The 16,840-nt window shown below is 44.7% G+C and overlaps 1 protein-coding gene across 1 annotated transcript; it reads left to right on the forward strand.

Annotated features, from left to right (window-relative positions):
- Positions 1-63: 63 nt before the first annotated feature.
- akap1b (A-kinase anchoring protein 1b) lies at positions 64-15,908 on the forward strand. The gene is made up of 11 exons (XM_021582884.3): positions 64-639; positions 6,532-8,297; positions 9,708-9,832; positions 9,990-10,116; positions 10,223-10,350; positions 10,560-10,737; positions 10,825-10,975; positions 11,438-11,505; positions 11,704-11,777; positions 12,010-12,075; positions 12,314-15,908. Exons 2-11 carry the CDS (start codon positions 6,557-6,559, stop codon positions 12,374-12,376), a joined length of 2,721 nt encoding a protein of 906 aa, XP_021438559.2. The 5' UTR covers positions 64-639; positions 6,532-6,556; the 3' UTR covers positions 12,377-15,908.
- The last annotated feature ends 932 nt before the right edge of the window (positions 15,909-16,840 follow it).

Consider the following 16,840-nt stretch of genomic DNA (forward strand, 5'->3'; position numbering starts at 1 on the left):
GCTCTTCTTCAAACCCCATTGGAGGAAAAGGTCAGAGGGGAGGGACTTCAGACTTTCTCATCCAATAGGTTTTTGAGAAGGTGGCGAGGAGAGAGGACGCAAGGAGAGTGCTAATTGAGATAAACCCACATGTTGGCGGCGCCCTAATTGGGAAGGACGGGCTATTGGTACTGGCTGTAGCGGACTTTAATGGATTCGTATTTGATGCCATTCCATTGTTTCCTTTCCAGACATTATGTGCCGTCCTCTCAGCAGCCTCCACTGGACTTCTCTCAATGTGTCCAATGAGACAATGTACTGCAAGGACATCAGTTTCATATCAAATTACATCATTATTTAGTTAAAGGACTACTGGGAGATAATTGTGTCCATAATTACAATCAAACTTGACTGCATCTGTCTAACTCCGCGAGACTACCTTCTCTATTGTCGTCTCTCTTCCGCACCATTATCGCGAGGTTTGATCAGCTGTTAGGTCTGTTTTTAGAGTCTAGTGCTTGGACGGTCAACACGTGGGGAGGATAGAGAAAGAGATACAGACACAGTAGGGGTACACGTTGCGATTGAGTCAGGCCCGGAAAACGTAACATATCACGATCATTAAATTCACTGTGGCGGCACGGTGGACGTTTAAATACTGTAAGTATAATCCAAAAGTGTTCGTGTAAAATTGACAGCCATGGGCCCACAGATGTCAGATTGATATGTAGTCTGTTTTAACTACATTCTAAATATATCGAGTTGTTTAGCCGGTTGGCTACAATGTTGCGCTACTAAGTGTTCCATTCCAAGAAATGGAACAGTCGTTTTATTAAATTGGTTATAAATATTCTGCCACTTTAGTCATCTGCAGCCCATGTCATTGAGTGTGTAGTTCACGCAGACATCGAACTGTGTAGTTTATTCTGCGTTCTAAAATGACAACGGTCTCAAAATATACATGTTATGTTCATTTTGTGGTCTGTAGTCACCATTTTGTGTTTATGAGTTTGCTTGGACGGATCATGTGAATTGCTAGCAAACAAGGTGGCTATCCATCATGTCCAGTTAGCAAGCTAACGTGAATGTTTCGGGGCCCACGATGCAGAGTTAGCCTAGCATTTCCAGGCTAGCCTACATGGCGACCACAAGATCATAATGCAAGATATATGCGACGTTTGGTCACGAACTACTGTCTTGATTCTCTGCCAGGACACAATTGAAATGATATTGCCCCTACATTGTAGCGGAATCGTTTGTCGCATGCCTAGCATCAACACTGTGAATGGAGTGTCAGTCATAGTTAAGACTCAACGAAGATGGCTAACCGTATTCTAATGGTGGCTTAATGAATTAGGCACGTAAATGCACTGTTTCACCAAGATCTCGAATATATGTTTGGTTAAATCATGAATGTAATAATGTTTTGATTTTTAACTCGTGGTCCATGGTTTTTTAACGGGTTCATCCGTGTTTGTTACAATAGTGTAGGGCTAACTTGATAACGTTACATTGTAAATCATCAAGTGCTGCGGCCTACCATGTTTTTATTATACTCAATGTGTAGGTCATAGCTAGCAAGTTACCTTGCCCAGACGTTATGCGGCTATTGCTCAAGCACTGGGAGCCTCGAAACTTTGCCAGTTAGCCTACATTTAACAGCGTCATTTGTCAGTCTCTCCTTTGGAATGACAATGTGTAGCTATAGCCTTGCTGTAGGTTAAGTAGCGGTGCATAGGCTATTTCTGAAGCCCCATAGTAGCGTCTAGGCAATTGTAGCCTGACACTTGAATTCAGAGGTCCGGTTTTATGGGACGCTGTCGGCTTGCAATGAAACTGTAATTTAAATATTCGCTATCACAAAATTATTATTATAGGGCCTATAATAAACTATTGTTGGTCCCGCTTTTTAGAGTACTGCTATGGGAATAATTATCGTAGGATAGCCTACAACTGCGGACCAGAAATCTCTCGACTGGGGGAGAAGCATTATTATCGTGGGTATGCTTTGCAAGGTTGCCTCGTATTCCAAGTGCAGCATCGCTGTGTAATAAACTGCTCGTGCTCAGTGCATTGAATGGTTTGTGAAGTGTAAAGCAAATGCCGAGTGACCCTTCCCTCGTCTACCTCCAAGGTCGTACATATCTCATCTTGATTCTTTCTTGTCTACAGTCAGGCCTGCTAGGCATGCATATGCATGCTGTGTGTGGGTGTACACAGAGCGAAACACTAACCAAATCCTTTTATTAGGTACTGGAGTAACTTTGTTTAGTTGGCCGTTATTCTAACCTTGTCAAAGGTGAATGTCAGAACAACTTATGACACTGGATTTTCGGGGGTGGGTTTTGCAGTCCAGAACTTTTCCTGTTGAAAAACAATATCCCAAGTATAAATAAATACACACACGTAATCGTACCCAAAATATGTTTTGCGCAAAACTGCAAATTTCAAGGAGTATTATTCTGATGAGTGCACTCTGTCACTGTCCTCCCCTTTGCTTGAGGGAAAACTAGAGGATCAATAGACCACAAAAGAGGCCTAGTGGTTAGAGGGTTGGGCCAGTAACGAAAGGTTGCTAGATCAAATCCCGGAGCTGACAAGGTAAAAATCTGTCGTTCTGCCCCTCAACAAGTCGGTTAACCCACTGTTCATAGGCCGTCATTGTAAATAAGATTTGTTCTTAGCTGACTTGCCTAGTTAAATAAAAATATATATATAAATAAAGAACAAAGGCCCACCCCCATCTTGTGCCATGTCATGAATACTTGGACTATTACAAAGTGACTTTCGTTATGTAAATCGGGTGATTCAATTAGGTGAAAAGGAGCCTGGAGTGCATCTTTAACAAACAAAAAAGCTAGCAAGGTGTCATGGACCTTCACACAGGGTCTGTCATGTGAAACTAGTCTGCATAGATTCCTCTCATTATGGTGAACAAGCCTTGAGTACAGCATATAAAGTGATACGTTTCAGCACATTGTTTAATTCAACATGGTATGTCGTATTTTTATAGTATTGTGTGTGTATTCTACAATGTAGAAAATAGTAAAAATACTTTAAATGAGTAGCTGTGTCCAAACTTTTGACTGGTACTGTAGTTGTGGCTATCAAGAAAATGGAGGGTATAGGAGCTAGCGTTGCTTGAGTATTTTGTGCCAAACAGATGCTGTTAGATTATATTAATGAATTCTGACCATTTGGAACAGTGTAAACAACATTAAATAAGTGTACCAGAGAGTCTGTTCTAACGGAAATTATAAACTGGGTGGTTCGAGCCCTGAATGCTGATTGGCTGACAGCCGTGTGTGTGTGTATTTGGCCAATATACTACGGCTAAGGACTGTATCCAGGCACAGCCCTTAGCCGTGGTATATTAGCCATATACCACACCCATTAATTTGCTTAAAAATCATATGTAAAGCCTTTATTACAATAGACTAGAAATAGTTGCATGCATTTGTGAATTGCAGTTTATTTTTTAGGCTAAATATTCAAAGCTCCCTTTAATTTTAAAACTAAAATGCTTGATTGCATTTCAAAGCATAAATGTCTACTATGCTGTGTGATTGCATGAATTAATTAATGATTGATACAGTAGCCTTTTTATTGAAATATCAGCCTAGGTAAGGTATTAAGGCTAAACAGGAAACACTCTTAAGCCTACAACTTGATGATGGTTATGCTAGGCTGCTATACAAAGCCAACTAATGATGACAACATGACTTATGATAATGAGGATCATGATAATAATTGTAATAAGAATAAGGAGGGTATAGGAGTGAGCGCTGCATGCATATTATGTGATGAACAGGTGCTGTTACAATATTTTTCTGCCTGTTTGGGACAGTGTAAACACCACTAAATTATAAGTAATGCCATTCTGTTCTAACCACCAAAGTTGTAAAGCCTTTACAGCATAGCAAAGATATAAAAACGGCTGAATCTGTGAAATTGCTTTATCTGACGTTTTGCCGTTGACAGAATCTCTATGATATTAAACAAATACTCAGAGAAGCAGGGGCTCTCCTAAACTTTGATATTATGCATGTAGCAACATAGGGAAAGGTGCGAATTCTACAGCGCAATGAAGATTGTTTCAGAACCAAGGACGGCGACCATATCTAACGTAGAAGAAAATGCGTTTCTTATAAAATATTAGATTTTTTTAATGTTGCACCATTATTTTTACATAATATGCAATTTCACATGTTTTAGAGTGATAGACTGATATCCCTGTGGCCTCTGCAATGGATTAGTCCACTGAGACAGGTGCCAATCAGACAGGTGTCTTGTGCACTATGAAAAAAAAGTGAATTGCGGCTGCTTAACTGAAGAAATCTTGGTCGACCAACAATCGACTAAATTGGGCAGCCCAAATTACAGGACACAAACCGTTGCGCCTGGCACCTACAACAATGCCCTGTTTCAAGGCACTAAAATATTTTGTCTTGCCCATTCACCTCTGAATGGAACACATACACAATCCAGGCCTAAAAATCCTTATTTAACTTGTCTCCTTCCCTTCATCTACACTAATGTGAGTGTGACATCAATAATAGATCATAGCTTTCACCTGGTCAGTCTGTCATGGAAAGATCAGGTGTTCTTAATGTTTTGTATACTCAGTGTATGCTAATGATAGAAGCTACACAATCTATATAATTTTCCTACAGAGAATATTGAAATGGACAGCAAGGGATGTATAATTTGCTAACCAGGTCTAAGCACCTTGTCATTCACTATGGAACATGACACGAGGCTCTGTTTTGATAGAGAAGTTACTGGGTCATGACAAAGGGAGAACAGGTTTTTCTACTAGTTGTTCTTTTGACCAATCAGATCAGCTCTGAAAAATATCTGATGTGATTGGTTAAAAGACCAATTCATGGGGAAATTCTCAAAATTGGGCTCTTTGTGTAAACGTAGCATTGGTGACCATGTCTAAGAAACCTACATTTTTGATCTCTCTGCCCCACTGAAAACAACCCTGATCTTGGCTTCTCTGGAGGCATTTGAAGGCTACCTGTTTTTCCCCTGCACATCAACATCTTTACCTGAGTCATTTTTAGGGCAGCCACCATTCACCTATAATCCTATGTCATTCATCAACAAGACTCTTACAGGTTCCTCCATCAGGTGAAGTACGTGAAAGTTCTGTGTGCCTCAGTTTTGGGGTATGAAGAAACTGAAATATTGTTAAAATCCCAGTGATTAGAGCCTCCTCACAGACGGCTCACATTCAGATAGCCAGGGCCATGATAGCCTGTCTACCTGTACAGTGCAGACTGACTCTGTCAATTCCAGCTTTACAGTGGCCTGGAACGCACAGAACACAGTTCAAAGTCCATGTTCATGGTGATCAGACCTGGCTCGTGTGTGTGTGTATTGGTGCTTGCTATGGGGCAGTGGAAGCCCAGCTGCCACACACCCTAGTAGGCTGCGGAAGAAGAAGAAGAAGGGGGGGGTTCCTTCCTTCCATCTACAGGCTGGACCTGCTCTCTGTCTGTTAAGGAAAGGCATGCACATACTTCATTTTTTTGATATGGAGTGCTTTGACCAATCAGCAGTGGAGCAGCTGGGCATGCTCAGTAGGTACAGGGAGGTTAAACATTAGCCCTGGTGGTGGCACAGCCGCTCCTCCTGCTAGAAACTAGATCTTTGTGTTGCAGCTCGTTTTGGTTCACAAGTAGAAACAAATATTACTTCTAAGCCACGGTAATGGGAATTTCTGTCTTTGAACATTTCTCAACGAGGCAATAGAAAACCATGGTGTGACCTATGTCTAGTCTGGGGCTTTTATAGGCATACATGTATGTTAGGTTCAGGCTGCTGTGTCTTCACCGGGAGCTGTTGACAAAAGTGCTATGTCTTCAGTGTTTTATGTATTCCAAAGCATTGTGCAGTTCATCAATTCAAGTTGTGTGGCATGAGGAAAATAATTTGCAGGAATGATTTCACTACTTTACTGTAAGTCATTTGTTAGTCTAGGCCTATTCACAGGAGTAACGCCTTATCAGGAATGATTTCACTACTTTACTGTAAGTCATTTGTTAGTCTAGGCCTATTCACAGGAGTAACGCCTTTTTTCAGGTTTCATTTCAGTAGTTTGTTTGAGTCTCTGCTCCCACCTGTAAACTGCCATGATAGTTTTTAAAGCATTTCTTGTAAGTGTTTTTGGCCAAGCTACCATAGGACAGTTTCCTTTTGACCATCACCTGTTGTTCTCCCAGTCCTGTGCTTATTGTCAGCTGTGTGAACAGGGCTGATGCATTTGGAATCTATTTGCCGCTCACACACCCTTCTAGTTTCTGTGGGCGTGATTACACACACTATAGGATACCTGCTATGGTCTTTACACTATATTACCCAGGCGTATTATGCCATTTTTTGGGGTGAGTGTCAAATGAGACACTTAGGCTATTTTAAATGTTAATATCTTGTTTGACACTATAATCCTGCACTCCAAATGAGTGAAACTAAAAGACTCGCAGATCTCCCTCCAATAAGCTAACCTTAGCCTTTCTCGCTCTCTTTCTCCCTCTCGCTCTACAGGTGTAGCTGCTAGGGTCCTGAGGAGATGCCACTGAGGTTCCGGTCTATTGTCCCATACACACTGCCTGGAGTGCTGGCGCTTATAGGCTGGTGGTGGTACATCTCGCGCAAGAAAGAGCAAATCACCAACCATGACAGTGAGGAAGGGACAGCGGCCATGGACTTGCTGGCGTCCCCGGCCCCCAGTGATGGCAGCAACGGCCTGGTAGAGAAAGGGACAGTGTCCCTCTGCGCCACAGCCACTACCCCCACAACCAGCAGCAGAAGCTGCAGAGAGAGAACAGCCAGCAGCAGAGTCAGACCATCCAAGGCCAAAGAGCAAAGGTCAACAGAACAGGAGGTCGTAGCACAAATTCACATCCCGGCCATTAAGGCCCAGGCAGTAGAGGTACAGAGTACGTCCTGTTCACCTACAGAGAGGGCCTCCCACCACCCAGACAGAGCCAACGCAGTCACAGACCCTGGTGTAGATAGGTGCCAACAGACACCCAGGAGCAGTTCTTCTCCTGCAGCCTCACCCTTACAAACACAGACCAGGAAGGAGAGCTGGGCTCTCCACGGAGAACACGGGACCACTGGGCAGAGACCGCCAGTCGCCATTGCCTATGTTACAAAGCCGGTGAAATCAATGGTTACTGAGCAGGTCCCTGCTTCAGTGAAGGAGGCCATCGCCACAGCATCAGAAGCACTTGTTCTCTCCCAGACGGCCCACGCCACCGCTAGCTCCTCCACAGCAGCAGACCTGATGAATGCAGAGAGGCCTGAGCCAGAGGGGGAGGTGGCAGCAGCACATGAGGCAGCAGTGGCCTTCAACCAGAACCTACAAGTGGAGCTGGTGGCTAAAGATGCCCTCCTGGTCCCCTCCAGCAGTACCAAAGATGAGCTGCTCTCCTCGTCCTTCATCCCAGCTGAGACACCGGCCCAGGCCCTGAAAGTAGTCACACATGAGCTTCTTTTCCCAGAGACCCCCACATCTTCCCAGGGCTCCTACCATGCTGTTGTGACTAGTATTTCGGCCTTCCCGGCCCAAGGACACCAGCAGGAGAATGGGGCCCCCTGCAGCAGCGAGGAGCTGGAGGACCTGGCAGCAGGTCTGATCACTGAGGTCATCTGGGCAGCCACCCAGGAGGTCCTCAGTGTTGCCTCCTGTCCAGAGACCTGGCTCGGCCAATCCGCTGCCGAGCCCTGCTGCAGAAGCACCCCGCTGGCCAATGGGAGGCCATGCTCTGAGCAAGAGCCACTCACAGGGAACTTGCAGGAAGGGTCCTCCCCAATAAGCCACGCTGAGATGGAGTGGAGAGCGCAGCAGAAAGAAGGGATGCCCAACGGTTGCCCGCCCGCCCCGGCATGGGAGCCAATGGGGACCGCAAACGCACTGAATAACCCCTGGGCGGCAGCAGCATCCTCGCAGGAGGGGAGGCGTGAGGCCAGCAGCGTACCTGTCAACCTGGACAAACTGAAAGGAAATGAAGGGACAATGGTGGCCGAGGACTCAGCCTGCAGTACGTGCCACTCTGAGGATGGGGTCAGCATTGAGGACCAGCAGAGCAGGGAGAGCCAGGAGGATCTGATCCAGGTGTCAGGGATGTCTGAGGGGGAGGGTGGTCTGCGCCAGGCCCCAGAAGAGGTAGTGACCACGGAACAAGTGATGGCAGCCCTACCAGGCCATGTGCTGGGGGCTGTTGGCGAAGTGAAGAGGCTCAACGGCATGGCCCTGAGGAACGGTTCTCACGGGATGAGTGAGACTGAGACCGATCAGTCTGGAGGTAAGATTACAGACCACACCATGTCGTGGAGTCAGGCTCATAGCAGCACAGATCTACACATGGCTGAGGGGAATGTTTGATTGGTTGGACTATCATTTGGAAAGTCACCGGCTTTGGTCTTAGATCTGGTAAAATAACTCTATTCAGAAGTAGACAGGTCTGTGTGAATTGGGGGTAGGGAGTTTAATGGTCTCTGCTGCTGTGCTGTACCTTTCCAATTCTAACTAATGAGATCGCCAAATAGTAGCTGTAAGAGTAAATGTCTGAAGTGGGCCAAAACAAGTTGCCCATCTAAGGAATGCTTGCAGAATCATGTTGTGACTACTAGCTAGTCTGCCACCAGCAAAAAAAAAGCATACAGTTGAGGTGATAGTATTCTTTACTGTACTTTACTTAATGTTCTTTGCTGTTGATGGTGGCAATACAGAACACTGTGGTGGCTAGTTACCTTTCATAGTGTAGGTTGAAGTTAGTCCTTAGATGCTGTTTTACTACTTACCACCCTGAGGCTATAGGGACTCTAGCTGTGTTTCTACTAGATGCCACCCTGAGGCTATAGGGACTCTAGCTGTGTTTCTACTAGATGCCACCCTGAGGCTATAGGGACTCTAGCTGTGTTTCTACTAGATGCCACCCTGAGGCTATAGGGACTATAGCTGTGTTTCTACTAGATGCCACCCTGAGGCTATAGGGACTCTAGCTGTGTTTCTACTATATGCCACCCTGAGGCTATAGGGACTCTAGCTGTGTTTCTACTAGATGCCAACCTGAGGCTATAGGGACTCTAGCTGTGTTTCTACTAGATGCCACCCTGAGGCTATAGGGACTCTAGCTGTGTTTCTACTAGATGCCACCCTGAGGCTATAGGGACTCTCGCTGTGTTTGGGGAGCTGTACTTTTTGCTTAGGGGGCAAGTTGTGATGTCACCAACGGGAAGAACCACACCCAAAGCCTGCTGGGTGTTCCTGAAAAGGTTAGTGGTCACACAGAAGGTGAAGACTCAGAACAGTCCAGTGAAGGTGTCATTGTGTTTTTGTTCTGTCAGAGCAGCACTGTGATCAGATATGCCTGGTAAGAGCCATAGTGGTGTGCACGTGTTGGTGGACTTTGGATTAATGTTGGGTTAGTGGCCTTATGCCCTGTGTGTCATTTGTTTGATTAACAGCTCAATGACTTGTGTGTGGTGGGCTGAAGTGGGTGATCTGGTGTATGTGTCTTAAACTTTGAGGTGTGTGTGTGTAAATGTGCACATGTCTGTCTTTATTTATTTTAAAAAAAATGTTTAATTATCCAGTTGTGTGTGTGTGAGGGTACATGTTTAGGTTAGACTCCAGTCATGTTTGGATGTGTAATTGTGAGTTGGTAAAAGACCTGTCTGACTCAGGACTGTGTGTGTCTGGATGTGTTCAGGCTCAGATGTGAACAGTATGGACTCAGTGGATAGTGGCTGCACCATGGGGGCTAGGGACAGTAGTGGCAGCCCTGCCATGGCTCTGGGCTCTGAACTTATCGTTTGGGAGATTGAGGTGCCAAAGGTGAGCCTGCTCCATCCCAACACCCACACCCAGAGACTTGACTAGTATTCAGAGGAAAATCCACTAGTTCCTTTGAAATGAGTCTCTTATCACATTCATTCTAACCCAATATCTCCTTGTAATGTCTTCTTCCGTTTCTGTTTTCTCCCTCTCTCAGCATCTGGTGGGTCGGTTAATTGGGAAACAGGGGCGATACGTGAGCTTCCTGAAGCAAAGCTCTGGTGCAAAGATCTACATCTCCACCCTGCCTTACACTCAAGAGTTTCAAATCTGCCACATAGAGGGTGAGTGGGGTAGTCCTCAACCGTCAGGAGCACATGAGTGCTGTAGATGGCTGTAGATGGTCTACTGGTAGTAGAATTCTGCTGTTTTAATGTGTTTTCCTACTAGGCTCCCAGCAGCAGGTGGACAAAGCCTTGTCCCTGATCGGGAAGAAGTTTAAGGATTTGAACCTGACCAACCTCTATGCCCCCCCACCTCTGCCGCTCACGTTGCCCTCGCTGCCCATGACCTCCTGGGTAAGCATGGTACCTAGAGAGCCTGGAGGGTTGTGCAGGGTTCCCTTCTCTTTCTGTCTCTGTCTCTCAAATCTGTTCAAACATGCTTTATTTACACGACAGTTAAGGTGCTGCTAATTGATTTGAAAGAAAGTGGATTAACTTAAAGAATGAGATGTTTGCCCTTTGGCTTCTCATTTGAAAGTTGTTAACTCTGTTTCTTCTCTCAGCTCCTGCTCCCCAGCGGTGTAACCGTGGAGGTGATCGTAGTGAACATTGTATCGGCGGGTCACCTCTTTGTCCAGCAGCACACACACCCTACGTACCACGCCCTGCGCAGCCTGGACCAGCAGATGTTCCTGTGTTACTCCCAGCCAGACACACCCACCCTGCCCTCGCCTGCTGAGGGTAAGACCCCCCCAAGGAGGGACATGGATGTATTTTGAACCAGTTGTGTGTAATCCAGACTCGATGCTTACCCTCTCTCTGTCTCAGTGGGGGTGATCTGTGCTGCGCCGGCGGTAGAGGGAGCCTGGTGGAGAGCCCAGGTCATCTCCTTCTACAAAGAGACCAGTGAGGTTGAGATCCGATATGTGGACTATGGTGGCTATGACAGAGTGAAGATTGACACACTACGGCAAATAAGGTGGGCCCCCCCTCAGACTCTGAAGGCTGAAAAAGCATGGCTAGTTAATGCACATTTTCAGAGTTTCGGGCAATTTCTTTCCAACTCAAGTCTATTCAGAGAAAGTTGTCAGAACTGGAATTCAGAAGAACTGGAATCTTAGCACACTTTCAAAGCTGTTTTCATTTCATTTTCCTTCATTTCTTTCTTAAGTTGACTTGTTTAGGTAAAATAGACACCAGTCCTGCTAGGTATAGTAGCCCGTCATTGTAAGTAAGAATGCGTTATTAACTGACTTGCCTAGTTAAATATAAGTGAAATAAAAAATTAAGTATTCATTCAACCATTTTTGTTTGGAAATTGTGCCCCCCTCTGGTCAAATAGTTTTGTCATATTTAGAGAGAACGGAATGTTATGTAAGAAGGGATGGTGGGTCTTTCTGCACACTGACTGAATGCTCTTATTTAAAATCTGTATTTTCAGGTCAGACTTCGTAACATTACCGTTCCAAGGTGCAGAAGTATTACTGGACAACATCGCCCCCCTTCCAGGTAACATCAAATAGCTAAATAAAAGGACATGGTACAGTTTACTTGCGATAGATGTCTTATTCTCAAGGACACTTTCCAAAATCAAGAAACTTTCCCAATTGAATGTCAAACTGTTCCAAAGTCAGCCTGCCTGTGGAAGGTCGTCAAATCTGCTGTTGTTATTTATGTTAACAAGTCTGTAAATTCATCCATCCACAGGAGAGAAGAGCTTTTCAACCGAGGCCTCCTCTGCACTGGAGGAGATGACGAGAGGGGTAGCACTGCTTGCACAGGTACCAAAAATACAGCATCTAGCACCAGGCAGCTAACTGGAAGACACTGTCCTATACTGCACTCTACTGTACTGCACTATACTCTGCTGTAATGTACTGCACTGTACTCTACTGTAATGTACTATACTCTACTGTAATGTACTCTGCTGTAATGTACTGTACTCTACTGTAATGTACTGTACGCTCCACTGAAGGTAATTGGTTGCTAACCTGGCTGTTTCCTTTCTTCCAGGTCACAAACTACGACAACAACACTGGTCTCCCATTGGTCCAGATGTGGAACATGGTTGGAGAAGAGGTACGTTTACTTTTTTGAGAAGTTTAGACAAAGTATTTGAAATATTTCAGTGTAATTGTAAGCATTTCCATTTGGTGAAGTGGATATTCTTTCAATGTGGTGTACGGTTCATTAACTTCTGTATTTAACAATGCAAGACATTTTCACCTAAACATTCTGATGGCTGGCAAACCACTCGGTATCAATTGTTATTTTCCACTAATATGATGAATCTATCTTTCTCTCCATTTCCATCCAGCTGGTATCAGTTAACCGCACACTGGCAGAGCGAGTGATGGGTACCTGGGTGGACAGCTTTTGAACCCTGCTGCCCCCCCCCCCCCACCCGTCAACCCCTTCTCAGTTTTACCACACCCCTCCTAGATCCCTTCTTCTGACCTAATCTCTGGAGTCTGATCCAACCAGCCCTCCAGAAACACCCCATAACACTTCAATGGAAGAACACAACCACTGGATTTGGGAATAATTTGTTTTTTTGGGGGCATTTTTACCCTAGATTTCACAAAGAAATAAAAATGGTTGTATGCAGAAAAAATATGAAGTACTGCTTCAGAATAAGCCAACTCCCCTCCTCTCCTCCCCCACACACCAAAAGAACTTAAAGAAGGAAAATAAAGTACTTGTACATTTTAAAAATAGATCTATATTGTAACTAAAGGTCGATCTGATTTTTCGTCCTACCTGACATTTCACTCCACAACTTTGCCTGTGGATTCTCATCATGCTGTGGATGTATATCTCAACTCAATAGGAAACAGTGTCAATGGAGAACTAACCTCACTGTCAGCTGTAATTACATGTATACACTTGTATAGTGATATCAACGGAATTGGGCTTTGAAGACTGGGTGTGGGGTTTCTATGTTGTATGTAGTGCAGTAGCCAGTCCCCATTTCATGTGCCGGCAGGCTGTGTCTCGTCGTTTGGTCTCATCATGACAGCCGGGGACATACAGACCTGGGGGGGCTAAGAATGGCGTCTGGATTCATGGTTGTGAATGACGACCTCGTCTGTGGAGACAAATGTAGATCTCCGCTTTGTTGCCACTTACCACAGTCAAGGAAATGGACAGGGTGGGGGTGATTCCTTTCTCCGACCACCTGACTGGGAGAATGTGCAGAACCGGAATCCCAGGAGTCGCGTGAAGGCCCGCTCATCTGCCCTGGCCTCTCCAGTCTGTACAACACTGTGGCCTTATGGAGAAACCAAACGGGCTTCCTTTTCTGGGATCTCCAACTGACCTGCAAGCAGACCAACCTGACCCCTCTTTCCCCATGCAATCGCTGGTTGCCTTCAGCGTCTATCCATTGTCCTGCCTGGCATCTCAGCTGATGCACTCACCACTACATTTCAGATCCACTACTGTTGTCTGGCACTGGAGTTGTTGAGTCTGGGACATGATGTGGAAGGGTAGGGGTGCACTAGCCCCCCCCCCCCCACCTTCTTGACTGACTCCAGGGGCCTCGCGCAACTCTTGGTGCAACTGTCTAAGGACGTTGGGAGAGAACACCGCCGTGCGGTAAACATTGGTGTGTGGAAACACTACAGCCACGGACAGGCCTCTGATACCTGACCAGGAACTCTTACAAAGCATCTTACGTTAACATAATTTAGCCCTGCTCAGTCAGGATAGGCCCAGTGCTTATATTAAAATCAGTCTGTCTCCTAATATGCATGTTAACCTGCCCAGGTCTGCGTCCTTCTTATCGTCTTCATTGTGTTTTCTTCTACATACTACCCCGTAACATTATTACACTTTACATTTGTGCAGTTGCAGTTTCCATACTTACAAGCAGTTTAATGGATCCAAAATTAAGTATTGACAACACGAGGGTTGACTGTGTTTTTGTAGCCCATTTGCACCGTGGGAAATGAGGTCCTTGACGGTACCGGTCCTCTTCACTCAGCAGCATATGAAAGTGCAGTACAGAGAAAGTGAGCCATGAGAATCAGTCTCACACTGCAGATATTATTGTAAACGATGGCTTCATATACTGTATATCTGCTTTGGTCTTGTTGGGTTTTGCATAGGAATTCATTGCTTTTGTCATTTATTGAACAGAATACACTTTTTTAAATATTTAACTGCTAATTTTTGCTGATGGGTGGTGTTGTAGTCGCCCCCCCCGAATTGAATTGCTCTGGTAATAACACAGCTTCCGTCCCTCTGCTTGGTCTTATTGAAGTTAAGAACCAGGATAGATTTAGGATATTACTTAACGGTTTTGCTTGACTATTCCTGCATTACTATTAAACTTGACACTGTTGGCATGTAAACCACATGACAATACTTACTTCCTATACATATTGATCACATAGGTTAACTGCACTTTATCAACCTTGCTGCTAGAGTATATATTTCACACATTTTGTGTGATTGATTGAACCATGTTTCAGGAATGGTTAGTTATGAGGTTGATGCACATGCTGCAAGTTCAGAAGGCAGCTGTTGCAAGGTGTTTTTAAATGTCAGTTATTAGTCAGTCCAGTGTTGGTACTGTATGTCCCCTACCCGATAACTTAATGTTTCTGGAACCATAAGAAATCAGGCTTCTAGCTACTAGACTGAACAAAAATATAAACGTAAAATGAAATAAAATAACCCAGAAATGTTCCATATGCGCAAAAAGCGTATTTCTCTCAAATTTTGTACACACGTTTGTTTCCATTCGTTTTCGTACGCATTTCTCCTTTGCCAAGATAATTCATCCACCTGACAAGTGTGGCATATCAAGAAGCTGATTAAACAGCATGATCATTACACAGGTGCACCTTGTGCTGGGGGGCAATAAAAGACCACAATGTGCAGGTTTTATTCACACAAGACAATGCCACAGATGTTTTGAAGAGTGTGCAATTGGCATGCTCACTGCAGGAATGTCCAACTGAGCTGTTGCCGGAGAAGTTTGTTAATTTCTCTACCATAAGCCGCCTCCAACATCGTTTTAGAGAATTTGGCCGTACGTCCAACCGGCCACAGACCACATGTCACCACGCCAGCCCAGGACCTCCACATCCGGTTTCTCAATTTCTTTCTGTAATAATGCCCTTTTGTGGGGAAAAAACTATTCTGATTGGCTGGGACTGGCTCCCCAGTCGGTGGGCCTATGCCCTCCCAGGCCCACCAATGGCTGCACCCCTGCCCAGTCATGTAAATCCATAAATTAGGGGCTAATGAATTTATTTAAATTGACTGATTTCTTTCTATGAACTGTAACTCAGTAAAATCTTTGATTGTTGCATGTTGGGTTTATGTTTTTGTTCAGTATAACTTACAACATATTCTAGGGACTTACATGTCATGGCTTGCTTGGGTTTGAGTCCAAACTGGCGTGGAGCAGGAGCCATATTGTTTGATATTTTCAGCCCCTTCATTTCATGTTTCAAAGAGCCATTTCAATCAATGTCCTCTTCTCTTTGATTCCAGCTTGATTATGTCACAATCAGTATAGATTAATTACTCCATTGATCCAAATGGCACCCTTCTGTCCTGTCACCCAAACTCCTATCATGCTTGATCGAACTAGAATTATTTCTTGACTTGTGCAGGTCTGTGTAAATAAGATATTTCACTGGACTTTTGTATAACACTGGAAACAAAGGGAACATGTGTTTTTTGTTCACCCCTTCCAAAACCGCTCATTTTTCTGTTGGTAGGACTGGTTTGAAGTGTTTGCTTAGCTAGATAATTAATCATTTGATTATTTAAATGAGTAAGAAATCCTGCCCAGAGCATTTAACATGTACAGGTCAGTTTTTGCGAGGCTCATCAAAGGTTTGGTTCTTGGTTGTACAGATCTATTAAAAAATAAAATAAAGTTATAAAAAATGCTACTCTTATGTTCTGAAAATGTTTGTCTACATTACACCATATATGTGGAGGTGAACATCTAGTATACAGTTGATGTCCAAGCAATGTCGATTCAATACTCCCACATGCACAGAATCACATATAGCACTTTGACAACTGTTGATGTAAAAAGGGATTCATAAAATTTGATTGAAACTTCATAGCAAACAGTTAAAGGGCAACTCCCACTTTTCAACCTCATTTTCATTGTCTCCAGTCCATTGTTTACACGTGAAAACAGTTCATTTCTACATTTTATAGAAAAAAATCCAGCCTGATATAGGTCCTGGATGGCAGGGAGCTGTGCACAGTGATATACCGGGCCGTACTCACTACTCTCTGCAGCGCCTTGCGATCGGATTGAGTATGATTGAATATGTCCTTAAACACACCACCAGCAAGCTGGTCTCCGCATGCTCTGAGGACGCGGCTAGGGATACCGTCTACCAGCAGCCCTGATAAGGTTAAACACGTTTAAATGTTTTACTCATGTCGACCACGGAGAAGGAGAGCCCACAGTCTTAGGTTGCGTGCCGCGTCAGTGGCACTGTATTGTTTTCAAAGCGTGCAAAGGAGTTGTTTCAGGCAGTACATGAGGGGACTAAGCACGCACTCCTGAAGGGCCCCCATGTTGAGGGTCAATGTGGTGCCACAGATGTGTTGTTGCCTACCCTTACCACCTGGTGTGGCCCGTCAGGAAGTCCAGGATCCAGTTGCAGAGGGAGGTGTTTAGTCCCAGGGTCCTGAGCTTAGTGATGAGCTTGGTGGGCAATATGATGTTGAACGCAATAGTCAATTAAAAGCATTCTTACGGAGGTGTTCCTCTTGTCGAGGTGGGAGAGGGCAGTGTGGAGTGCAATACAGACTGCGTCATCTGTGGATCTCTTGGGGCGGTATGCGAATTGGAGTGGGTCTA

This window comes from Oncorhynchus mykiss, chromosome 24 (assembly GCF_057628025.1).
Source record: "Oncorhynchus mykiss isolate SJ-2025 chromosome 24, ASM5762802v1, whole genome shotgun sequence".
Lineage (NCBI taxonomy): Eukaryota > Metazoa > Chordata > Actinopteri > Salmoniformes > Salmonidae > Oncorhynchus > Oncorhynchus mykiss.